This window comes from Nothobranchius furzeri, chromosome 15 (assembly GCF_043380555.1).
Source record: "Nothobranchius furzeri strain GRZ-AD chromosome 15, NfurGRZ-RIMD1, whole genome shotgun sequence".
NCBI lineage: Eukaryota > Metazoa > Chordata > Actinopteri > Cyprinodontiformes > Nothobranchiidae > Nothobranchius > Nothobranchius furzeri.
The window spans coordinates 31,951,981-31,978,318 of NC_091755.1; the positions used below are offsets into that span (position 1 = coordinate 31,951,981).

General features: G+C 40.0%; 2 protein-coding genes across 5 annotated transcripts in view; both read right to left on the bottom strand.

Annotated features, from left to right (window-relative positions):
- Nucleotides 1-213: 213 nt before the first annotated feature.
- LOC129164829 (complement C1q-like protein 4) lies at nucleotides 214-3,599 on the bottom strand. 4 transcript variants are annotated; one of them, XM_070544688.1, is made up of 7 exons: nucleotides 3,305-3,599; nucleotides 3,184-3,234; nucleotides 2,836-3,051; nucleotides 2,641-2,703; nucleotides 2,348-2,431; nucleotides 1,823-1,954; nucleotides 214-1,626 (listed from the first exon to the last, which is right to left on the bottom strand). In XM_070544688.1, exons 1-7 carry the CDS (start codon nucleotides 3,540-3,542, stop codon nucleotides 1,343-1,345), a joined length of 1,068 nt encoding a protein of 355 aa, XP_070400789.1. In that variant the 5' UTR covers nucleotides 3,543-3,599; the 3' UTR covers nucleotides 214-1,342. The 4 variants fall into 4 exon arrangements, with proteins under 4 accessions (XP_070400789.1, XP_070400787.1, XP_070400790.1 ...); XM_070544686.1 differs by having other exon boundaries at nucleotides 2,836-3,075; XM_070544689.1 differs by lacking the exon at nucleotides 2,836-3,051 and having other exon boundaries at nucleotides 3,305-3,597.
- A 6,562-nt stretch (nucleotides 3,600-10,161) lies between these two features.
- LOC139061583 (involucrin-like) overlaps nucleotides 10,162-26,338 on the bottom strand; it is a 63,362-nt gene continuing 47,185 nt past the window's right edge. Inside the window, exon 10 of the mRNA XM_070544691.1 lies at nucleotides 10,162-26,279. The gene's annotated coding sequence lies outside the window, so the exon portion shown is untranslated. The remainder of the gene's footprint in view (nucleotides 26,280-26,338) is intronic.

Consider the following 26,338-nt stretch of genomic DNA (forward strand, 5'->3'; position numbering starts at 1 on the left):
TGTCTGAGTCTGATCCTCCCTCTTCCCCGCCCCTACTGCTCTGTGTGTGGACAGTCTGGACATGCAGTTGCACATGTTGACCAATCGCTTGTGGCTTTCACCAAAGCAAGAGGGGAAGGGGGGACGGCTCCCAATGACGAGTCGGCTCACGTCGTTCACTTCATAGAGTCGGTTCGTTCGCGACCGACACATCACTATTTGTTACAAATGCAGTTTACTTAAATGAGGATTTTACTTTGCACTTTAAAACATAAAAACAAGCACATACAGTAAGTCATTCAAGCGTATAAAACATGTTCATTTCTACGAATTGAGCAGTATATGACCATCAGTTTCTATTCAATTCAATTCAATTAAATTCAAAATTCAAAAATACTTCATTAATCCCAGAGGGAAATTGATTGCTGTAGTAGCTCAGAATAATAATAATAATAATCAAGTCATCAAAGAGTTGTCGTATATTACAATGGCTGTTGGCAGGAAGGATCTCCAGTAGCGGTCAGTGTTGCAGCGAAACTGAAGAAGCCTCTGACTGAAGACACTCTTCTGTTGTTGGACAGTCTTGTGAAGAGAATGCTCAGGGTTGTCCATCATTTTCTTGACTCTCTGGAGAATCCTTCTTTGCGTTATCTCCTCCAGCGGTTCCGAAACTGCCAAAACTGGCTGAGTCCTTGAAAGGGCTTGGAGTTCCTCCATCTTGTTGGCCAGTGATCTCACATTGCCCATTATGATCGATGGAAGAGATGGTTTGAATTTCCTCTTTCTCTGTCTCCGTTTTGCTCCCGCTCTGCATCCACGCTTCTTGCATTTTAGCTCATTTGGGATTTGTGGCTTCAGTTGAGGTATTATTTCAGCCTTTCCAATCTTAATCAGCTGCTCCCATTGTAAACCAGCTTGTTGCCATGGTTACGCATCATAACAAATGCTCAAAAAGTGAAAAAAGCTAAAAAAAAAAAGCAGTAAAAATCCTCCAAGCTTCACAGCACCAGCAACAGAAATGTAAAGTGTCCAAAAAAATACAGTTTTTCTTGAGAAACTAGAAGAAAAAATGCCCAAGAAAAGGCTAAACTTACATATAGTCAACAGTGCTACTCCAACATGCAGCCACCCAGAGCAGCGCAGTTCCAGAAAAAAAATAATGGAGCTATGGAGCTAAATAAAATCTTTGCAAGGTAAAAAGAAATAAATTAGGCAAGTTGAGCTGATTTGATGTGCTGCTAATTTGTCTGGTAACTAGCTCATCAGAAAAGTGGCTGTTCATTTCTATAATTGGGGGGGGGGGGGGGGGGGATGATGAATATGTATGAATTAGCTGAACATCTGATTTTCTTACATCTGTTGCTCACATGGTGAAAATCAGGTGACCACTGAAAGTGGTGTGATGATGAAGATTGTCAAACACCCTTGTATTTTCCCACTGACGCAGAAACACAACATCTCCAACCTCCAACAGCAGTGTGACACTGTTGGCCGTACTAGCAAAATGGGAAGGCTGCTGCCCATATGCAATGAAGGTCTTTTCTCCATTCTTAAACAACACGGCTCCTGTAGCATGTGAAGCATGTCCATGTCCTTTTATGTGGAACACAAAGTGATAGACTCCTCTCACAGGTGCGATGAAAAAACCTGTAAAATTGTTTTATGAAAACATGCATGTTAGGTTATGTGGCTAGTCTAAATATTCACTAAGTGTGAGTGAGGGTGGGTGTGACTAGTTACGTGTCCATGATGGACTGGAGACAAAACAGTGGCCCTCAATTTTTACTGGAGTAACAGAAGATGTATGAATGTATTATTAATAGTATTTAGTGAAACTGAGTACCTGTATTTGGGTTGTAGGCATTTCCAATATTAGTAACAACATGTCTGAAGACCAGAGGTGTTTGTGCATTAAAAGGTCCAACATCTCCTGAGCCTGAGTCCATCAGAGAGGCTGAGAAAGCCACTTGTTTCACTGAGAGACAAAAACTTTGTTTCTCAGAATTATGCATATAGAGGTTTAGTCTCACTAAAATAGTATTAATGACATTTTTGAATAAGCTAAACCATTGTCCAGTTCTAAAACCTTTTAGAATCCAGTAATACACACACACACACACACACACACACACACACACACACACACACACACTCAGAGAGAGAGAGAGAGCACCACCAGTATGTATCTACAGTATAATAACCCTCTCAGGCTCAAAATAAGTTTTGATAAAAGGATGAACAACTAAGTCCTTCAGGGCTAATTCTGAGTTAAAAACTGCTCATGAAATACGTTTGTGGAGTAACCAGGTAGGTAGGTAGGTTTTAACAATGCAAATCTGCAACATCTGCCTCCAGAGGGTTAACAAACCTTCTCCTTCTCTCCTCAGAGCCTCCACTTGGTTTTCAGTGATGTTTGCGGAGGCTTTAATGGTGATCAGTTCTCCTTCATGAGCTGAAATTACAGAAAGCAAAAACAAGAAGATGGCAAAAAAAATTTTTTTAAACCAGACAGCTTTCACTGTACATTATGCATGAACAATTTGACTAGGGTCTTTTAAAGATGAACATTGTTTGTTTTGTTTTTGTCCTGATTAATATAGATGTGTAATGTTTAAAAAAAGCCATTAGTTTACTTAACAATAAATGATGAACAGTAAATACCTTGGTCCTGTTGCTTCAGCTTGTCCAGCTCTCTCTTTTGTAACTCCAGTTCTTTTTTATTTGCTAGAAAATTTACAAAACACTTAACTGGTTTTTAAACAGTAACCAAAAGTAGCACTTACAAGTAAAAAGGCCCTTCTAATTTCTGATTTGTAACTTTTACATCTACTGTTTTTTTTTCATTGTTTCCAATACCTTGGTCCTGTTGTTTCAGCAGCTCCAGTTCTTTTTTATTTGCTAGAAAATTTAGAAAACAAGTAACTGATTTTAAACAGTAACCAAAAGTAGCACTTACAAGTAAAAAGGCCCTTCTAATTTCTGATTTGTAACTTTTACATCTACAGTTTTTTTTTTCATTGTTTCCAATACCTTGGTCCTGTTGTTTCAGCAGCTCCAGTTCTTTTTTATTTGCTAGAAAATTTAGAAAACAAGTAACTGATTTTAAACAGTAACCAAAAGTAGCACTTACAAGTAAAAAGGCCCTTCTAATTTCTGATTTGTAACTTTTACATCTACTGTTTTTTTTTTCATTGTTTCCAATACCTTGGTCCTCTTGTTTCAGCAGCTCCAGTTCTCGTGTTTTAGCTGTTAATACTTAGGAAAAAAAGATCAAGCATCAGTATTATTTCTATTAAGTTACTCTAGCTGTACTTAGTCAACATACCTTCATTTTCTTTCTGTAAGTAATTCACCTCCACCTTCAGTCCAGCCAGCGAGGCGCTCATCTCTCTCAGCACAGCATTGATGTCCTGTGTACATGTTTGTTGGTGCTCTGAGGGATTTCCTGCTTCTACATGGGAACCTGCTGGCTTCAAATATGAATTTGTTTCATTGTCAGGCTGCTGAAGCTGAGCCTCAGTAAGAGAGCAGATTAACAAGAAAAGTGCAAAAAGAATAGGCATCTTTGTTTCCAGTGTCGTCTTTTGCAGGTCAGACTTGTGCTTTCTGTAATAACCCAGGCCTTAAATACAGCTTTTATTATCAGTGGTTAAATATTAACTGATTTCAGTCTCAGGAACATTCCCAGGTGGTATAATCTGGTACTTTGAACTTGTTTTGTTATAATAAAAAAATCACACAGCAACTAATTCAGATGTGCCTTTTGTAAAAATAGAGTTTGCTTCTGAATTTAAAAAACCTGGTCCTCCTCTCAGAGGCTACATTTGTATGTGGGCTACATTGATAATTGGAAAACTTTTTGGGGAAAACCTGGTCTGATATGGGAAGAGATGGCATCCATCCCTCTTTGGATGGAGCAGCTCTTCTTTCCAGGAACATGGCCAGTTTTATTAGTCCTCCATGACAACCCAGGGTCCAGACCAGGAAGCAGAGTCCTAGTTTAACACACCCCTCTGCAGCTTCTGTACTGTTACCCACCCACTACCCCATAGAGACAGTGTCCTGCCCATGGCCAGAATCACACAGATTAAATATCAGGCTTAATAAAGCAAATCATGGAAATCTCATAAATGTTAGAACAAACTCAACTGAGCAGAAAATTAGAAAAATTAAATGTGGGTTATTGAACATTAGGTCTATTTTTTCTAAGACTTTGTTAGTTAATGACTTTATTTGTGATAATCAGATATCTTCGCTCTCTCTCACAGAATCCTGGCTGCAGCACGAGGACTATGTTAGTTCTTGGCATCCCTACACTGGCTTCCAGTCTCTTTAAGAATTTTGTTTAAAGTTCTGGTGTTTGTTTTTAAATGTTTAAATGAGTTGGCTCCACGTTATCTGGCGGATCTGATCCATCCTTATGTTCCCACAAGGAACCTTCGGTCAGCACAACAAGGACTGTTGGTTGTTCCTAAACACAGACTACAATCTCGAGGGGGTCGTGCTTTCTCAGTGCTGGGGCCGAGGCTCTATTTAGGTTTAATAGATCTAATTTACTTGCGTGACAACTCTGAGGGGGGTGAATTGTTTTGTAATTCTTCTGTTTAAGTGGAATTTAATGCTTTTAATTCTGAATAATTAATGAGCACCAGAGCCACCTGAATTCAGAGCTAGCTCCGGGGAAAGGCATCAGCCTCACGTTTATAAATGTTTGGCCATTTTGACTTTCTGAACTTTAGTTGTGTCCTCTGTGTGTTTGGATGTTGATCAGGGAGTTATTTGGACACAGAGGGTAAGTTGTGGTTATTGACTGCACTAACAAATCATCCAAAACAGTTTCTGCTTCTTTTTTATCAGTAAGCAAAATTATATTTCTGTATTTCATTTTGCTGGTTAACTGGGGGAAATGCTGTGTCATTTAAATGCTTGGTCAAACATGTTAGTGGGGCTGCTAGCTGGATACAAAACTTGAGCAGATACCCGTCTTCTGTCTCCTGCCCAAGAACAGTTGCTAGAGCAGGCAGCTGGCTGTTCCCATCTTCCGGTAGCAGCCGACGCATGTCCAGGGTTGAAATTGGTTGAAATATTACGTGTTGAGCCAGACCGCTGCGACATGGAAGCTTCATTTAGAATTGTAGTATGTCCAAGGAAGATCTTGTCTTTCTCTCCTATAACTGACTAGAAGGGCTCTACTATGATTGGCTGTTTCATTTAACAGCAACACGTTTTCTTATGCTAAGTGCAGACTGTTCTTCTGCCATCACCCCCAACAGAAAGCTGTTTTGGGGAGTTTTATAAAGAAAATGTGATCTTAAAAATATTTTGAAAAATAATAATAATTCCTTTTAGATATCAGCCCGATAACTACAATTAGTTGACTTACATTTCTGATTTGATTATTTTCATGACCATGGTGGTATATTCTCACTGAAGGCATCAAAACTATGAATGAACACATGTGGAGTTATGTACCAAAAAAGGTGAAATACCTGAAAACATGTTTTATATTCTATTTTCTTCAAAATTGCCACCCTTTGCTCTGATTAGTGCTTTGCACACTCTTGGCATTCTCTTGATGATCTTCAAGAGGTAGTCACTATAAATGGTTTTCCAAAAGTCTTGAAGAAGTTGTCAGAGGTGTTTAGCACTTGTTGGCCCCTTTGTAATTAGTCATGGTCATGAAAATAAAGAAAACGCATAGAATGAGAAGGTGTGTCCAAACCTTTGGCCTGTACTGTATGTAGAGAATTAAACTGCACACTGGAATCAACTCTGTTGCTATTCAGTTGGAGATTCTGAAAAATGACCAAGCATATTAATCTATGAAGCTTATATCATACATAAATATCCAGGATACTAATGTATGATCTAAGTTCATACAACAACCTGTTTGGTCTAATTTTAATCCAAAGATTAATGTTTAATTTAAATAGTTAAATTTATAGCAAAAGTTATTTTGAATCAGAAGCTAGGATCTTTGCTTGTCAATAACCAGAAATATTATACCTTTTATGTGTTTCGTTTCAATAATGAGGCAAGTTTAAAAATGAAGAAATTCTATTACTAACAATTTTAAACTTAAAGATTTGAAACGACAATTATAAAACGACAATTCATGGATAACAACTTAATGACAATTTTTAACAGCTTTGATATTAAACTTGTTTTAAAAGCAAACCTGTGGCTGGATGGAAGCTAAATGAAAATACGAGTTTGAATGCGTGGATGGAATTATTAAAAGGTTTCTTTCAGAGAGTTGGAAGCGTTCTGGATGGAAATGATGGTTTGCGGCTAACTGAGTTATTTAGAGACAACAGCATCAAATGTTATCTGTCGATTAGTGTCTACCTCACTCATTTTCCGGAGTCCCCCATTCGGATCCGATATGTCAGGTGGAGATGATTTCCTCCGGGCATGAGGATGGTAGAAGGACCTCTATGTGACCAAATCTGTCCTGGGTTGTCTCCGTGGGTCACAAGACTGATGAACTATTGGCATCTCAAAGTCCATAACTCTGAAGGAGTTTTTCGTCTTAACTTAACTCAGAAATCAATGACTCTGTGTAGAGTCTTCGTTAGCTGGTTACAGTTGCGTTAGTTCTTAGCTATTCTGGTTGGCGTGACTGGAACAGCAGGTGGAGGTTTAGGGACGGCCGTTCCCTTCCTCCGTGGTGTTGGTTCAAGAACTGACTTGAAACTGGTGATGGTTACAGTTTTACCAAGCTCTCAGGACACTCCCACTCTCTCCCCAAGAAAGCATTGATCATGCGTCAAAAACATGTGTTGCAGTTATTGTTTATCTGGACTCTGTGTTAGCTGGATAAGGTGAACTGACCTTCCTTGCTGAACACATCTTCTACTATCATCAACCATAATCATAATTATTATTATTATTATACCCGAAGCATAAATTCATTTCATGTAATTAAAATACCATTATACTGAACCAAGTGATCATTTTTGATGATTATATTAAACAGCAATAAAATCAATGAGTTTTATTAATTATTATTATTTAATTATTATCATCGTAACTCGAAGTGTCCTCCTCCTGGGATGGAACAGCAGCAGATATGGATATGATCTTGAGCAGACATTGCAGCTCCTTGGGTTAATCTGTGGATTTAAAAGTACTGTTTCACCCAGCTTGACCCAGCTGGGTAGATGTGCCCTTTGCCACAAATTAGAGGACCTTCGGTGACACTACATGTAGGTCTACAATAAAGATTGCTGCGCCCGAAAGGAATAGGAGATGCGTTACAAGAGAATTCGGTCATGTAAAAGTGTGAAAAAAAATTATTTAATACACACTTAAATGCAGATTAAACACAGCACTTATACAGTAGTCTGTATGATGCATTGATAGTTTAGTTTAGCTTTCATGTTTGTTTGTTTTTTGTTTTGTTTTGTTTTTATATTTTGTGATTCCTATCTTCTTCCTGTGAGACTAGACAGTTAGGAACGCTGGGAGACATTTCAGCTGTTAGACCAAGGTGTTAAAAAGACAAACGCACAGAGAGGAGATAGGTTTTGGTTTTGCTTCTACAAACAGACACTAGGGGTGCTAAAAGCAAGCCAAACTGGATAACATCCCTTTAAAACAAGCACATACAGTAGGTTCTGCAAATTGAGCTGCAGAAGATCAGTGTCAATAAAAAAAAAAAAGAAAAACATTACAAGGTAAAAAAAAAAGATGTGGCAAGTTCAGCTAATTTGATTTACTGCTAATTTGTCTGGTTTGGATTAAATAAACTAGTTCATCAGAAATGTGGCTGTCAACTTCTGTGGTAAAGGGAGTAAATGATGAATATGTAGAAATTGACTGATTGTCTGAAATGATCTATGAATCTTTGTTCTAAAAAGCTGTTGCTCACACGGTGAAAATCAGGTGACCACTGAAGTTGTTGTGATGATTATAACTCTCTTGAATGATTGTGTCTGCGCTCTGACGCAGAAACACAACATCTCCAACCTCCAGCAGCAGTGTGACACCATTGGCAGCATTAACATGGTGAGAAGATTGATGCCCAGATGCAATAAAGATATGTTCTCCATTCTTAAACAGCACAGCTCCTGAACCATGTGAAGCATGTCCCAGTCCTTGAATGTGGAACTCAAAGTGATAGACTCCTCTCACAGGTGTGATGAAGAAACCTGTAGATTTTTTTTATTGAAAACATTATCTTGTTTATTCTAACTCAAAAATGCGTTTACAGAAGATGAATAAATATATTACTAATAGAATTTAGTGAAATTGAGTACCTGTATTTGGATTGTAGGCATTTCCAATATTAGTAACAGCATGTCTGAAGACCAGAGGTGTTGGTGCATTAAAAGGTCCTGATTCCACCAGAGATGCTGAGAAAGCCACTTGATTCACTAAGAGACAGAAACTGTGTTATTAAATTTTTCTAAAATGTTTGCATGGTGATCAGTTCTCTTTAATGAGCTAAAATTACACATATAAACAAAACAAGGAGGCAAAAAAATGACTTTAAAATGACTAGTTTTATTGTTTTGGTTTACAAGAATGAAAACTTGCACACAGACTGAGTAAATGATCATTCTGTCCAACTTTTTTCAGACAAAACCTTCAGCATTTGTACAAAACTGGATATTTGTTGTCCTGAGTATGTCAGATGTGTCGTGTTTTAATTAGGTCTTTAGTTATTTCAAAATATAATTTTGTATATTATTACCAATAAATGATGAAGAGTAAATACCTTGGTCCTGTTGCTTCAGCTTGTCCAGCTCACTCTTTTGCTGCTCCAGTTCTTTTGTCTTTCCTGAACATGTAGAAACTAATCACCTGATTTTAAATGAAGTAAGTTAACAAAAATAATATTTTTCTCTTATAAAAGTCTTCGATTTTTTCATTTGTTACTCTTACATATATTTTTTTATATTGTTAACATAACCTTAGTCCTTTTGTTTCAGCAGCTCCAGTTCTCGTGTTTTAGCTGTTAGAGTTTAGGAAACAACGAAAGATTGAATATCTGTAATTATACAATTAAAACACTTTAATCAGGGTCTCCTAAACCTTTACTTCATTTAGTTAACATACCTTCATTTTCTTTCTGTAAGTACTTCACTTCCACCTTCAGTCCAGCCAGCGAGGCGCTCATCTCTCTCAGCGCAGCATTGATGTCCTGTGTACATGTTTGTTGGTGCTCTGAGGGATTTCCTGCTTCACTGTTACATCCATTTTGTGTGTCAGGCTCTGCAGGTCAGCTTTGTGCTTTCTTTGTGAACTCCTGCCTTAAATGCAGCTTTTGTTTGCCGTACTTAAATATTACTGTGATACTCCAAGACAAAAGGACTTGGGACTTTGTACTTGTTTGTTTAATAAAGAAATGCTGTTTTTTTTATACATGATGCATGATTTCTGTCATTCTCAACATCCAAATAAACAAATTTCATGTAAAAAATTAGGCTTTGGTAAATGGCCTGTATTTGTATAGTGCCTTCCTTGGGTTCTACAATCTCCCAAGGTGCTTTACAACACAACCAGTCATTTACCCAATCACACACACAGTCACACACTGGTGGAAATGAGCTACGATGTAGCCACAGCTACCCTGAGGTGCACTGACAGAGGCGAGGCTGCACAAGTGCCACCAGTCCCTCTGACCACCACCAGCAGGCAACGTGAGTTAAGTGTCTTGCCCAAGGACACAACAGCAGAAGTCTCTCAGTGCCAGAAATGAACCTGCAACCTTCAGATGACTGGACAACCCACTCTCCTTCCTGACTTATACTGCTGTCCCTATTGCATTGTCCATTTCAGTTCATTAAAAACATTCAAAATATTTTTCATTTATTAAACAACTGATATTGCTCCTATTTCAATTAAATACATGGCATGAAAATTACAACTTATGAGTCATAAACAAATATGCTAAAACAAAACTTCAAAATTTGAGGAAGTCACCACTTTTAACCAGTATTTGTATGTTTTACTCTTGTTGTGATTATTGGGCACGAATAATTTGTAAGCTTTTACTTACTTTTTGGATTCATCAATAAACTCGTAAATATGGAAATATTTACCAATTTATTAATTAATTAGGATATCCGGAGATATTGTTGGTCTTTCTTCTGTTAGACCAAAAACAGGTTCGGAGAAGATGGAGAGAAACACCTTTTGTTGGTAGAATGTGGAGTCAAATAATCAGAAGACCAGTCTCTTTTCACCGCTCCAGAGGGGAGAACACATGCAGCTCCAGCTAGAACCCCGCGTTCAGCTCTCGTCTGCTGCATCCAAGTGTTCTGGCGTTCTCTGATCAGCAGCTATATTTATTAACAGATTATGGAATGTTACATACGTAGTTCTGCCATCTGCACTTGCAGACGCACGTCAGCTAATAGCCTTATTAATGAAAGACCAATTCATCCCAAGAACATGCAACCTTGAGATGACCAGGAACACATCCTGCAACATCCTGGAACAGTTGGTGCTGTGAGATAAGGTGGACAGGAGATGGGATGTGTTACTCCCTTCCAGGTAAGCAGCTGGTTAGAGCTTTGTGCAGAAAAGGCACTGAGAGGTTTTTAATATTATAACAAGATTCCATGAAAAGGCGTACAATAATGTATTTATGATAATATATAAGGAGCATATGTGAGAGATACATATTTTTTCATATAAAAGAGCTTATAATAATATATAAAAGAGCTTATATGAGAGATACATATATTTTCAATCCCCCTTTTGAACTCTTTTAAGAGTTCAACAAAGAGCAGATCAATAAACGGTAAAAAAAGACATGAAAAGAACAACACCAAATATCACTAAAAAGAACCCATCTCAAAACACAAGATGGAGTTCCAGAGTAATACATCAACTCTAACATGTATATGTAATGATCAGGAAACTGAAAAACAGATGAATTCACAGCTGTGACTATGAGAAACTGTGAAGCAATACATGAAACATGACTTTAGCATTGACTGAACATATCAAGTCATGGACACATTGCATGCACACCCCGTATGAGGGCGAAAAACCCTGTCCATTGTACTTTAACAGGGAAAATTCCCCCATGTCCTCCCGATCTCGGGACGAACGCCTTAGCACAGAGCGGGCATGCGAGACTTTGAGGACAAATATCCTCATCAATGGTCAAAAGAAAAACAACAAAAGCTCATGGAAATAAACAGGTGATAGGGAATCGTGCCAAAATCACTGAACATCATCACACTGTAACATCATCTGCACAGTCATCATTAAGAATTAAATTTTTTAGAAATGCAATGAGTGTGATAACATATCTCAACTAAACAGGCAAATGAATAATAGCATAGAATGATTGGAGGATGTTAAACGAACCCTTTGTAAGCCGTGTGAAGGGTGTTAAATAGAACTCTTGTAAAATAACTGAAGGGTGTTAAATAGAACCCTTGTAAAATAACTGAAGGGTGGTTTCTTCTTCCCCCTGTTGAGGTCCCTCCACTGGCACCAGGCAGCTGCAGGGGGTGATGATGTCACGATTCTCGTCCCACAGGATGTGGTGGCAGCTTGGCATGCTACCTCGTCCCGCAGAAGTGGTAGCTTGGCACGCTACCGCAGTCAGCTACTTCTCTTCCTGGTCCTTAGGTCCTTTTTCCTGGTCAGAATCTCCCTTTTTGTGACAGGTCCTCTTGAACCTCAGTCAGAGTGCGGTGGGGCTCTTCCGTGGCAGCACACTGAGTCCAATAATACCAAGTGTCTCCCTTGCCGTCCAGCCGGACAGCGTGTGACGTCCTCTCCGTGATCCTGTATGGCCCGGTCCACCTTGGTTCTGTCCACTTTCTTTTGGTGACCTTCAGCAGGACCCAGTCGACTCCTGGCACTGAAGGCGATGTATCTTCGTGTGTGTAGTTTTGGTCCAATGAAAGCTTTCTCGGCTTATGCAGTCCAATTGAGCTTGGCAGATAGTTGGTAGGAAGATTCGCACTCCGGCCGGACCAGAAGTTCCCCGAACCGATCGCCTAGGGATTAATGGTTATGCATAAAAATGTCCTAACTCTTACTGACCCTAGCCTCTGATACCTTCAACATCAGACACATACAGTTACAAACAGCAAGCGCAATTAAAGGTACAGTGAAATCATGACATGGACACACACGGACACACAAACACATACACATGCACATACAGAGAGAGAGAGAGAGAGAGAGAGACAGAGAGAGAGAGAGAGAGAGAGAGAGTAAGAATGTGTGTGGGAGAAAGAAATGAGTGGGGTCCACTTTGCCGCCAGCATCTCCACCTGTGTCACAGAGAAAAAATTACAAAGAAATTAAAACATAAAGTAAACAACAATGATTCAATGAGTATAAATGATTTAACTAAAATACACAACCATGCATGGGTTTTATAACAGTTCCAGTAACACTGGAGATGATGCCTTGTACAATGAATTCTTAAGATGTCCTTCATCAATTAGAGGTTATAACCAAATTGTTTCAAGATCCTGAATTTGAATTTGAATTGGTTAATTTACTCAGAATAGTCCAATGGCTTTGTTGATGTTTCTCAAGGCTCGGCCACGCCCATATAAATAAATGAACAAACAAACAAAACAAACACAGTCAAACACACGGTCCCTACACGTCTCTGTGCCCTCACACACCAAGCAAATGTCAGACTGAAGCGAAAGTGTGAAATTCCTCATTTAAGTTAAAGCATAAAGTAATTACATCAAGAGTTTCCTTCCACTTCTTAAACATCTAGATTATTTCTGAAAAATGCTCAAACTGCAAGAGCGGGACACGCACAACTAAACTACTTATTCTCTCAAGTCTGTGTCTCCGCTTGGTTTAAACGAGCCACTTAACCCAACACTAAATCAGTGGAAAGAAAAAAAAGACCTAAAGCGTGTGATCAAATTAATCCAACAAAACTTCCCATCACTACTGTTCTGAACTCACGTTGCGGTGTGATCTCTCCAATTAGAAATTAGGACAACCACTTTACCATCAATTCAACGAAATAGAGTTTCAGGTTTTCCAATGTCCCTTACCTGCTATTCACCCCAATTATGAACCTCAAAGCAGAAAACATGATGAGCAAATGTTATTCCCTAACCAGATTTAAATTCACAATCTCTAGAAGCCCAAACTACCTTTCTTTCTTACCTTCTTTCTTATTTTCTTTCCTTTTTCCTTTAAGAACCTCACTAGCACAAGAAATCCTAAGAATTAATTCACTACTTAAGGTTAATTCATTAATAAGGAAACTGCAGTTACAGGTTTGTTTGTGCATAGTATTGGTTATCAGCAGTTTTTCCTTATCTTCTCATTTAGAAGTGTGTTTCTGTGCTACTTCTCCATCTATAACACAAGTTAGTATCATCCTTAACGCGTCTGAAATTAAGCTGCATTGCTAAATCAATAACGTGATTTGTGCTAAGAAATACTCCCCTATCCTCTTCCTTTTTCTAGTGGCACTGATTCCATGACAGATTTAGATCAATTTAACGTTTTAAAACTATTACGTTTCATTTAATTAATTTTGCTTTTTCTCTCTTATTTTAATTTATTTATGTTATTTATTTATTTATCATGCTATCCTGTGATGATAAACTTAAAGATTTTTTAGCCAATTGTCGTCAAAAAGGCCAATTAAAAATGTTATGTTAAAGATTTCACAAGATGAAAAATGTGAACATAATTTTTATCGAATGAGGGGTACCATTATTCAATATTTTGTAACATTATTTTCTACGTTAGAACTTACAGCTGATAGAAAAATATAGGATCAGGTTTGGCTAGATCTGTTGGGAAACTCAACGGAGCTGAAACAACACTGTTGTCTCGGATGAGATGTACCATGAATCATTTAGTCAACTGAATGCCAAATTATTCATTTAATTGTTATTTTTATGCAATGAATGGAATGGAATGCTACTATAAACTGTCCAGAAATTTGCGCATGTTTGCTCGAAGGAGAAAACTGTTGAAGCCTAAAGCGTTCTCCTAGACTTATAAATAGACACCGTTTCCTTAACCAATGAAAATAAGTGATGACGCTGATGAATTCCTTTTTTTTTTTCCAGAAAGAGGCATTCATTAAGAAACCTGATGAATACCGAGAAGTTGTTGTACAATGAGGTATTTACTTTACCACTATTTCATTTAAATTTTGTTAATCATATAAGCTATGATAGAAAGCTAGAATAAGCTATAGAGCAAACATAGAGAAACTTGACACTTGCGGTTTTCCAAATCTTAAATTATACTAACAATAAAGATTATATTGACGTCCAATGGTGAGCTGGACTGAAATCCAGGTTACTAATCCTATTATTTATTTATTTATTGTTATTATTATTATCTTTTTTTCTAAGGCTAACTTTCTCAGTTAACTATGTTCTACAGTAGTTTAGTAAATTTTCCACAGTTCTGACATTTCATCAACTCAACTGGTTGTTGCCAAAAAGCCTTGTTCATTACCTGACTGCAGCAAGCACTCTTTTACTGGGTGTAACCATAGGAGACAGTCTCTTTTGAGCCTCTCTTTGTAAGTCCAGGATGACCACCGTCATTGATTAAACTTCACATGTTAGCACACATGCTCCTCCCCTTTGTCCTTTGTTTCATCTGCAGCAGGGCAAATAAGCGTCTGCCTCATTGTCCATCTTGTAGTGCTCCCCCGTCTCGATGTTATAAGTCACAGCTTTTGGTGGGGGCTTCCAGGTTCTCTTTGTACAGAAGTCAGACCCAAACATTCTTTGCAGCTGGTTGTGACAGGCCCACCCAGTAAAGTTCATGCCGCCACAGGTCGCAGCAAACGTCTTCCTTAAATATGTTGATTGGGTTGAAATGACAGAACTTTCTCTTTTACAAATTAAAATCAACGATGGTTTCTAATAATTAGTCGACTTTATTGACTCAAAGGTAAATCTAGACTACTTCCTATGCACAATTTGTTCTGAATCATCAAGTCAGTTCTACACAGGTTTTAAACATTACGCACAATCTATCCCAAATGCAAGATCCCTCCTTTCATTTTTTATTTATCTATTTTATTTTGGGAAAATAACTACCAGTTTTTAATTCAAAACAGCCTGGCACAGGTTTTAGCCAGGTAGAAATAATACAATTAGTTTATCTGTTTTTCATCATTCAGCGTCTCAAAATCCAGCCACTAATGTTAATGGTTCTTAAAGTTGAGGCAAGACAATTATTGGGTTTTGTTTTACAGCAAGATTTACAGCAATAGTTTTACAAAACCTATACAAAATATTTATAAATGGGTGTAACTGAAATACTTTATTTTCTGACTGATTGTTAATTTTAAGATTGGATCATATGATTCTAAGAGGTATGAGAGCTGCAGAATGCAGCACCCTGTGCTATTTATAGACTACGGGATTCTTGTGTGTAAAAGTGGGTGGAGTCAGGTCCCCAGGCTGAAACTCCAGTCATTTTCACCCCTGACCGTCCGAGAGGAAGGATCTCCTAAAGACCCTAACCACAAGCCTAAGGTACGCCCAAAACACCAAAAAATATCTTTTCTAAAGTCACAAATTGCTTAAAACTGCGTGTTACACAGAAAAACAGAGAGAGAGAGAGAGAGTCCAGCTGACTTCACGGCCCATAATCAGACAAAATACTTCCTTTATAACCACAGTCATACAACTTTTTGTATTTTAAAGGATTTTCTTGTCATCGCACTAACCATAAATTCTTTTTCTATTGTTTTTACAGTCTCTTGAACGAAATAAACGTCGAGCAAAAACATGGAACGCACCCTGTTTCTCAAGCAGCTGCTCCCTCTATTAAAAAACTGCATCATTCAGGAGAAGATCCAGCGAAAGCAGCATGCAGGAAGACACACCTCCACTCACTCACAAAGGCACAGACAACATTTTTCTGTTTGTCACACTCTTTTAAACAAGAGTAAGTCAGTCCGTCACTTATTTATTCTCTTTATATATGTATATATAATATTTCAAGCACAGAATTTGTGTAACACTGCACTGGTTATTTTCAGAATTTAATGTTTACTATGCTTTCAAGCAGGCCTTATGTAACATTAGAGCAAATCCAATTGCAATTTTTTGAGCGCTCTGAGAAACAGTTTAAATATTTATTTTCTGCAGATCCGTTTCGATTTTACTGTTTAGCAGCTGTCTGACTTTATGTAAATGTATATCTATATATTTCTAAAATAAAGCTGTCATTTACAACCTTACTTGCGTTTCTTGTTGGTTTTTTCCCTTTTTCATCTCCAGTTGACTTCACCCCCAGATCGGGGTCACTCACATGCTGCCCCGCACACAAATGATTATCACGCTTGTACACAACACACACACACATATATATATATATATATATATATATATATATATATACACATACATACACATGTTACTTTAAAAACCTTTTATTTATTAACTTATGGTGTTCTGTTCAAAGACTGATCAGAACAGGATTGCAGAATTTGAATTTTGTGTAACTTCAAACATTAAATTTAGCACTGCAGTGAATTTTACATATGCGAGTTGCAACTTTTTAAAGCTCTTTTTTTATCTTATTTATTTATTTTCTGGTACCGCATTAGGCCTTCACACTCACACATCATCCAGCGCTGTCCACCCACACGGAGCTCCCAAAACTCGGCTCTGCATTCTGCACTCTCCTAGTGCTCACACTTTCAATCCAGAGCCGTAAGCAGCCTCTTGCTGCGCCTCACACACACACAGGCTGAACTCAGCTCATACACACAGTGAAACTTCTCTCCAGCTGTGCTTTTGTACTTTTATCAGTTACTTGGTACCTTTAAAGGCCCAAAAATTTTGTTAGTAGAATTTTAGGAGTTCTCTTTACCTCCTAGGGCCTCAAACCCAACTTTCATAAAAGGTCCCAGACCTTGTAGTAGAATTTTAGGAGTTCTCTTTACCTCCTAGGGCCTCAAACTGTCATGATCCGCCCCAGCCTCCCTGAATGTGTCTCTCCTGCCCTGATTAGCCTAATTGTTCTCACCTGTCCCTGATTACTCTGCCCGTGTGTTCCTGATTCCCTTGTGTATTTATACCTCCCTCCTGGTTGTTGTCTTTGTCGGTTCATTGTCGTTGTCCATGTTCGTTCGTCCTGTGCTCCCATCCTTCAATAAACAGCTTTTTATCTTTTACATCCGTCTGCCTGCTCATCTGCCTCCGGAACCCACCACCACACATGGTCTGCCACCTCCACCCGCAGAACATGACAGAATGAACCGACCAAACCTGGACCTGTGGTGAGCTAACACATCTGTTCCTGGAGGATTATTTTTTCTTTTTTGTCCCTTTCAGTTGTGGGAGATTTCTGGCCTGGAGTTTGTGTTTGGCGCATCCTACCTGTTCTCGGGGTGGTCGAAGTTCCTCTGGGAGATCCTGGCGCATCCTATTTATCTTCGGGGTGGCCAGGGTCGTTCTCCTCCAGCTGTTTTTTGCCCCGGCCCGTTCTTCTCCTGAAACCGCGGATCCTGGAGCCTCAAGGGAATTACACCCCCTACGCACGCCATTATTCTCCGGTGTGGTAGGGCTGGTCTCCCCGCTCTTCTCCGGCTTCCCTTCACCCGGGCCTCCGCTGATGGACCCAGCAGATCGGATGTGCACCTGCTCTGATTGGGATGTCGAGTACCTGCCGCCGAGCTGGGCTTCCACTCGTCGCTCCCGCTACTCAACCACTTCCTGGTCCACGCCTGCAGGTTCTGTGCCTGCAGGTTCTCCACGCAGCAGTTCCTGCTGGGGCCTGGGCCTGCTGCTGCAGTTCCTGCTGGGTCCCATGCCTGTTGCTGCAGTTCGTCTCTGTGTTCCTGGTGTCCTGTGTTTCTGGAGTCAAGTGTTCGTGTCAAGTGTTCGTGTCAAGTCATCGTGTCCAGTCAAGTCAAGTCATCGTGTCCAGTCAAGTCAAGTCATCGTGTCCAGTCAAGTCAAGTCATCGTGTCCAGTCAAGTCAAGTCAAGTCATCATGTCCAGTCAAGTCAAGTCATCATGTCCAGTCAAGTCAAGTCATTGTGTCCAGTCAAGTCAAGTCATTGTGTCCAGTCAAGTCAAGTCATGTCATCGTGTCCAGTCAAGTCATCGTGTCCAGTCAAGTCAAGTCATCGTGTCCAGTCAAGTCAAGTCATCGTGTCCAGTCAAGTCATCGTGTCCAGTCAAGTCAAGTCATCGTGTCCAGTCAAGTCAAGTCATCGTGTCCAGTCAAGTCAAGTCATCGTGTCCAGTCAAGTCATCGTGTCCAGTCAAGTCAAGTCATCGTGTCCAGTCAAGTCAAGTCATCGTGTCCAGTCATCGTGTCCAGTCAAGTCATCGTGTCCAGTCATCGTGTCCAGTCAAGTCATCGTGTCCAGTCAAGTCATCGTGTCCAGTCAAGTCATCGTGTCCACTCAAGTCATCGTGTCCAGTCAAGTCATCGTATCCAGTCAAGTCATCGTGTCCACTCAAGTCTACGTGCCCACGTCCAAGTCTACGTGCCCCCTGTGCCCAAGTCTACGTGCCCCCTGTGCCCAAGTCTACGTGCCCCCTGTGCCCAAGTCTACGAGTCCCCTGTTCCCAAGTCCACGAGTGCGAGTTTCCCTGGACTGAGTTCTTGGACACGTCTGAGTGGTCGTAAGACGGAGTGCCGCCTGAACCAAGAGGCCCCTGCTCCGCAGCCTGGATGGTGTTCCTTGTTCCCTGGTCTCGTCTTCTGTGTTCCCTTGTCATGTGTGCCCTGGTCTGGTCTTCGTTCGTGTCTCCTGTGTTTTGTGGCTTGTGGGCGTCTGGTATCCGCCCCTTGAGGGGGGGTACTGTCATGATCCGCCCCAGCCTCCCTGAATGTGTCTCTCCTGCCCTGATTAGCCTAATTGTTCTCACCTGTCCCTGATTACTCTGCCCATGTGTTCCTGATTCCCTTGTGTATTTATACCTCCCTCCTGGTTGTTGTCTTTGTCGGTTCATTGTCGTTGTCCATGTTCGTTCGTCCTGTGCTCCCATCCTTCAATAAACAGCTTTTTATTTTTTACATCCGTCTGCCTGCTCATCTGCCTCTGGAACCCACCACCACACATGGTCTGCCACCTCCACCCGCAGAACATGACACAAACCCAACTTTTCTATAACCATAAACAGGTCCCGGACCTGTAGAATTCTAGGATTTCCCACGTCCTAAGGACTCCAACCTGGCGTAATATAACCTCGTTATATTTCTATTCACTCGTCAGTAAATAGTGTGGTCAGCCACGACCTGGAAGATTTATAAGGTCCCAGACCTTAAGTGGAATTTAGGGGTTCCTAGTCCCCTGGGCCTCCAACCCGTCTTGTACTATTTCCTTGTCTTTTTACCATTACATCATTGTAAAAATCCTTATCTCGTTTACCATTAAACCATTTGCAAAAAAAAATCTCTCATTATTTCTGCAATTTGTCTCCACTTTCTTCTCCAATGATTAATTTTAGGACCACAGTTACTAAGATACAAGACACAAAGGCTTTGGATATATCCAATGAGCAGATTTTTAGAAAAGGTTCTGCTTACCTTATTTTCACCGCAGTGTTTTTGTGCCTGGATCCATTCACTGGGTCGGTTGGTCAGATTGGCCTCCAAAAACTCCTTCCTCTTTAAAAAGAAGAAATCCTGTTCGTGACGCAAAAATTTGTTGGTCTTTCTTCTGTTAGACCAAAAACAGGTTCGGAGAAGATGGAGAGAAACACCTTTCGTTGGTAGAATGTGGAGTCAAATAATCAGAAGACCAGTCTCTTTTCACCGCTCCAGAGGGGAGAACACATGCAGCTCCAGCTAGAACCCCGCGTTCAGCTCTCGTCTGCTGCATCCAAGTGTTCTGGCATTCTCTGATCAGCAGCTATATTTATTAACAGATTATGGAATGTTACATACGTAGTTCTGCCATCTGCACTTGCAGACGCACGTCAGCTAATAGCCTTATTAATGAAAGACCAATTCATCCCAAGAACATGCAACCTTGAGATGACCAGGAACACATCCTGCAACATCCTGTAACAGTTGGTGCTGTGAGATAAGGCGGACAGGAGATGGGATGTGTTACTCCCTTCCAGGTAAGCAGCTGGTTAGAGCTTTGTGCAGAAAAGGCACTGAGAGGTTTTTGATATTATAACAAGATTCCATGAAAAGGCATACAATAATGTATTTATGATAATATATAAGGAGCATATGTGAGAGATACATATTTTTTCATATAAAATAGCTTATAATAATATATAAAAGAGCTTATATGAGAGATACATATATTTTCAATATCCACGGGGCACCACCCTTTTTAACAAGGGAACAATGAATCCACACCTCTTATCAATCTTGTCTGTCATTCCGTGAAATCGTAACGGGCTGCAGTTAATTTCATATCACACAAACAAATCACCTGAGACAAAATCTTAATTGGCAATACATTTATTAACTAATATAATCACTTCAGCTCCTTCTAAAGCGTTTAGCCAATCAATATTAACCAACGTATTTTATCAAACAAACACAATGAAACAATGAAATGATCCTGTAAAACAATCTGACCCAATAAGTGTGTGTTTTAGTCTTGTGTCCTCCCAAACACCGAAAACTATAATGTGTGTGTGTGTGTGTGTGTGTGTGTGTGTGTGTGTGTGTGTGTGTGTGTGTGTGTGTGTGTGTGTGTGTGTGTGTGTGTGTGTGTGTGCGTGTGTGGGCAACTTTCACTTTAAACTTCCAAAGCACAATAAAACTTAAACAACTCCAAAACCGCTTCCTAAAGGACAATAAACAAACAAAAGATCAATCATAAACAAATTAAATATCTAAATATTTGTTAATGCTGTGGCCACAGCTTAACAACTTAGATATTACACTGAAAGAAAAGACCTTACTTCAAGATGATCCGATGGCGTTTTTGGTACAGGAAATAGAGAAAGCCGTTGGTACTTTAAAGCAATTTGCGCGGTTTGATTTCTTATTCTGAACTTATTAGAGAGAACGGGAGAGGAAGATCGATAGAAGGAAAAAAGAAAAACTTCCAGAAGCAAAACTCTTCTCTGAGCGAATTCAAGGCATCCCTTGGCAATCTCACTGAGAAGATGTGATGATTTTCCGCTGCTTTTAAACGGCTCGGCGTCGTCCACTTCAGCAGCCAGGCCTCGCACATGCCGTCCGGAGCGGCAGCAACGAGCGCGTCCTCACGCCAGTCGAACTTCTGGACAAAAGACGAGTTAAGTTTCGTTTCGCTGGCTTTCATAGACTCCGCTGTCTGGCGGGCTGGACTGCGTGGGTCAGCACATGCGCAGAAACCCGTGCTCCGCTTTGGTGACGTCATCATGCTGCTTCCGGATGCAAAGGCTGATGGGAAATGAAGTTGTAGCTGGCGCTGATGTTTAAATATGCCTTATTTATTTACGCGTCAGGGCGTTTTTGGCACAGTCTTTTGGAGAAAATACTGAGTAGCAATTTCTCATGAGGGCAGACCCTCAACACTCTTGTCTGCACTCATGACTGAAGCCAGCTAGTCAGGATAATGCAGATAGCTGCAGCTCAGCCATTGAGGATGGAGAGGGCCACAGCAAACATGAATAAAGAAGATAGGACTTGATTTCTGGATTCACACGGTCTGGTCTGTTGCTGGCTGCAGTCTGGAGCAGACCTAATCTAACTTTGAAACCTGTAAGTATTTAGGCAGTAAGCTCCTGGGTCTGACATTTGGCACAAGCCTGGATTTAAGTAAAGTAGATAATAGAAATAAGTATCTCGGGGTCTTGTTCACAAATGGGTGAAAAATGGAGCGTGAGATCAATAGGTGGATTGGTGCTGCGTCTGCAGTGATGCGGGCGTTGCACCAATCTATCATTGTTACGTCCCCTCATGAACGTCTAGGAGGATGAGGGGACTAACACAGTAAAATAGGTGGAGGAGTGTGTATGAGGACAAATAACGAGGTGGTGAGAGTAAAATCAAAAGGGTTTATTAACAAAAGGTGTCCGCTGCTAATGGCACAAACAAGGCTTAGTAATACTGGTGATTAAAAGGTGGAAACTGAAAACATAAGCAGACTAACTGCTTATGAAAAAGGCTTTCCGCCAAACTTAAATAACAACCACCTTACTCAAAATATCCCCGGCTCAAAAGTCCTATGGGGATAAAAACCACCGAAACAAGAAAACTGACCCTCATTCAGCGAAAATCCTACAAAAGAGGATAATTAAGCCTAATCCCTATAGAAAAACCCTAAACATTTACCGCAACAATTTAACTTTAGCCAAAAGTGTCAATGAGCTCGGGAGAAACACAGGCTAATCCTGGCTCTCTCTGACTGTCGGCTGCGTTCCTCTTTTAAGCCTGTCGGCCGCTTGATAGCTGATGAAGATCAGCTGCTGTCTTCTCCGGCGTGCCTCTCTCCGAGGTCCTGAATTGGCGCTGGGGCGCTGGAGAGTGTAAACAGCAGGTTCAGGTGCTGTTCCTGGTGCTGAACCCTCGGCAGTGGGGACAAGAGGCTCAGGTCGAAAAGAGAGGATGGACCGAGGGGACAAGGGTCGTCACAATCATCATCATCATCTTAATTTATAAAACACTTTCCAATTGACAGGAAGTGAACTAAAGTGCTGCACATGCACATCATTTACCCATACAATGGCAGACAAAAGAGCAAAGAATGTTTGTAAAAGAACAAGATGAAATAAGTAAAATACAACTGGATAAAATTAGCTAAAATATCTAAAAATATGGCAAGCTCACGTGCTGAGGGAATGCCACTGTATAAAAGTGAGTCTTCATCCAACTCTTAAAAACCAGCAGTGATGATGCTTGTCTGACTGTGAGTGGAAGGTTATTCTATGGCTTGGAGGGCTAAAACTGACAAAGCCCTGCCTCCTCTAGTAAAGCGTTTTGCTCTTGGAACAACTAGTAAGTCTTGCTGTGATGACCTAAGAGCACAGGATGGTTTGTATCGGGTTAGTAACTTAGACAGATAACTTGGAGCACATTCCTGCAGAGATTTAAAAACAAAAACAAATATCTTGAACTGAACTCTGAAAGATACTGGAAGTTAATGTAGATTGGCTAAGACAGGTGGGATGTGTTCTCACTTTCTGGTGTCGGTCAGGAAACTAGCAGCAATGAATCAACTTTTATTTGTTCCATTCTTTGTGTTCTCAGAATTCTTGGGTCCTTGGAACAGATGTTATAATGTCTCTTTTTTAATTTTTTCTAGGCACGCCCCCTGCCCTGCAGAGCTCCGTGCAATAAGAAACTGAGCGCCGACCAGAACTAACCAATAGCATTAGACTACCGCTTAGATGCTTCAAATTTAAGGAATACCTCGGCTGATGCAGTGTTGATGAACTTTTCATGGTCAAGTAAGTCTATAAAATACAAATATAAGAGAACACAACATTGCCGCTGATATCTCCCGGGACTCTGCCGGCTGCTGGTTGTGCCCCCGCAGGGCTCTGCACCTCTCGAGGGGGGCTGGGGCTTTTCTGGTTGCAGTCTCCTTTGGGTCCCTGCGCTCTGGGGCAGCTCCTAAATCTCTTGGACTTGGAGCTCCCTCCATCTCCTACACATCTTTGGGGGGCAGATCTGTGGCCCCTCACACTCTCTATTGGACGCTCCTGTAGAGAAAACTTACATATACAAGCGCGTGTACTCACACAGGTGCTCACATGGTGCTCTCAAAGCAGGGGGGCTGCCAGAGATTTTGGGCCCCATGGAAAAATATCAAGTCGGGCCCCCCTGGGGGCTCGTCCATAGCTGGAGCTGGGGTTACACCCTCCCAGATTCGAAGGGAGAAAAAAATATAATATATATATACTTTAAATTACTGTTTCAGTTTTGCTCAATTATGGAGGTCTACATGCATTCTTACTTATTTACATATCAATTTCACCAGCTGTCTTTCATTAAACAGTGAATTTCCTTCAACAGAATTAGCAATATCACTGCTGGAAAAAGCTGCACATGCTGAAAGGTGTTAATCTCATTTTCCCTATTACTCCCTTAAACTGTGTTTATTTATTCTAAAATTTAATTTGATGATAAAATTCAAATTTGGATATCTAATTAATTTTCCATGTTGTGTCAAAGCTTTACATAACTACATTTTCAGCTGTCTTTCCTCTTGAGATCAAGTATTTCTGTATGACTGATAAAAATTAAGGATTCACTGCTCACAAGGTCACTTCTTTATTAAGTCTCCATGGCTTCATCATAGACACAAAATGAAAAAGCACACAGTTCAAACCGGAGTCAGTTAGGGTTACATAAAATTTTAAAGTTGGATAACTTTGCATGAATACGTATATAAGTCTCTAGAAACCCATTTTTCTCAACAACAAAAACACTGCTAAAATATATTCTGCCTTGATTGTACACAGCAAGATTTATTATTTATTTATTATTTACAGTGATATATATTCCTTTATATATATTCCTTTGTAATAGTACTGATAGAGAAGAGAGCCTTAAGTGATTCCCACAGACCCTCTTAAATGAGGCTGCTAGCTAACATGCTACATTGCTCACCTTCTTGAGGTTCATTGGGTTGTGAGGGGACACCTGCTGACATATCATCAGCTGCTGATTCTGGTAGGGACAAGAACAACAACCCATTTACCATAATTAGATTAAACATAGTTCCTCTCACTGTGGATATCAGAGCTAGCAAACAGGTTGAATTTAACCACTCACTGAATAAACTCACTTTTCTTTGAGAAAAACTGTGTGACATACTGACACCCTCTCTTCTGCCTGTCCTCTTTCTCCTTTCTTTCTTTCCTTTTCTGTGACCCAGACTGTTTCTGCAGACATATTTACTGCAGCCTTGTCACACTCTGCTGTCTGACTGCTGCGTGAGCTGGCCTCGCCTGCTACGTGCCCCTCGGCCAGGTGGACTGTACCATTTTACCGGGCTCAAATTAATTAGTCAAAATAAAGTAGGGACCTATAAATAAATATACATTTCATAAAGACTAAAAGATTGTTTGTTTAATGTCTTAAATGAGAAAAAATACTGCAAAGTACATGTGATTTTTAAACTTCATTTACTTTTTTACTCAACTTTGAAACATTTTTGGGCCCCTGACAGCTGTGGGCCCTTAGAATCTTCCTAATCTTTCACTGCTTTACAGCACCCCTGCTCATAAGTATGGACTTGGACACATTCAACACATGTCTTGAGGCTGCGGTGGGCACTTAATGCACTGTGATTTATTATCGTGTGATTGTTCAGTAAAACAATGTTGATTTTATATTTCCTCATCAGGTTGATGCAGTGATAGACTGGGTTACATTATGAAATAGCTGAATTTGTGAAATGATCTAATAAAACAACTGATCTTCTAACATCTGTTGCTCACATGGTGAAAATCAGGTGCCCACTGAAGGTGGTGTGATGATGATGATTGTCAAACACCCTTGTATTTTCCTACTGACGCAGAAACACAACATCTCCAACCTTCAACAGCAGTGTGATACTGTTGGTAGTGCTAGCAAAATTGGAAGGCTGATACTCGTATGCCATGAAGGTATTTTCTCCATTCTTAAACAACACGGCTCCTGTAGCATGTGAGGCATGTCCATGTCCATGTATGTGGAACAAAAGTGATAGACTCCTCTCACAGGTGCGATGAAAAAACCTGTAAACTATGTTTTTATGAAAACATGCATGTTAGGTTATGTGGCTAGTCTAAATATTCACTAAGTGGGAGTGAGGGTGGGTGTGACTCGTTGTGTGTCCATGATGGACTGGAGAAAAACAGTTGCCCTTAATTCTTACTGGAAGATGTGTTTACTTTTACAGCAGACAAATTAATGTATTATAAATAGTATTTATTGAAACTGAGTACCTGTGTTTGGGTTGTAGGCATTTCCAATATTAGTAACAACACGTCTGAAGACCAGAGGTGTTTTTGTATTAAAAGGTCCAACATCACCTGAGCCTGAATCCATCAGAGATGCTGAGAAAGCCACTTGTTTCACTGAGACAAAAACTTCATTAGTTTCTCAAAATTATTTGGTGATCATTTAATTTTCCTGAGCTAAAATTATACATAAAATGTTACATATTTCAGTTTATACGCAGTTTTACCACATTAGTTTTATAGATTCAATGAAAACCTGCACATGGAGTGTGGATAAATTATCAACCTGTCCAACCCTTGTTCAAACAGAACCTTCAGCATTTGCACAAAACTCGGTGTCTATGTCCTGAGTATCTCAGATGTGTCGTGTTTATATTAGGTCGTTAGTTATTTCAGAAGATAAACATGTACTAGTGGACGATGAAGAGTAAATACCTTGGTCTTGTTGCTTTAACTTGTCCAGCTCACTCTTTTGCAACTCCAATTATTTTGTCTTGCCTGAAAAATGTAGAAAATAATTAAAGGAATGAAAACTTCTGTTTTCCGATTTCTAACTG

Excerpts from the sequence above, each read along its gene's own strand:
- LOC129164829 (XM_070544686.1), bottom strand. The coding sequence starts at position 3,542 with ATGCCTATTCTTTTTGCACTTTTCTTGTTAATCTGCTCTCTTACTGAG. Across the intron at positions 2,704-2,835 it reads GCTGAAACAACAGGACCAAG|CAAATAAAAAAGAACTGGAG; the intron begins GTATTGGAAACA and ends TAAATTTTCTAG. Across the intron at positions 2,432-2,640 it reads GCTGAAGCAACAGGACCAAG|CTCATGAAGGAGAACTGATC; the intron begins GTATTTACTGTT and ends CTGTAATTTCAG.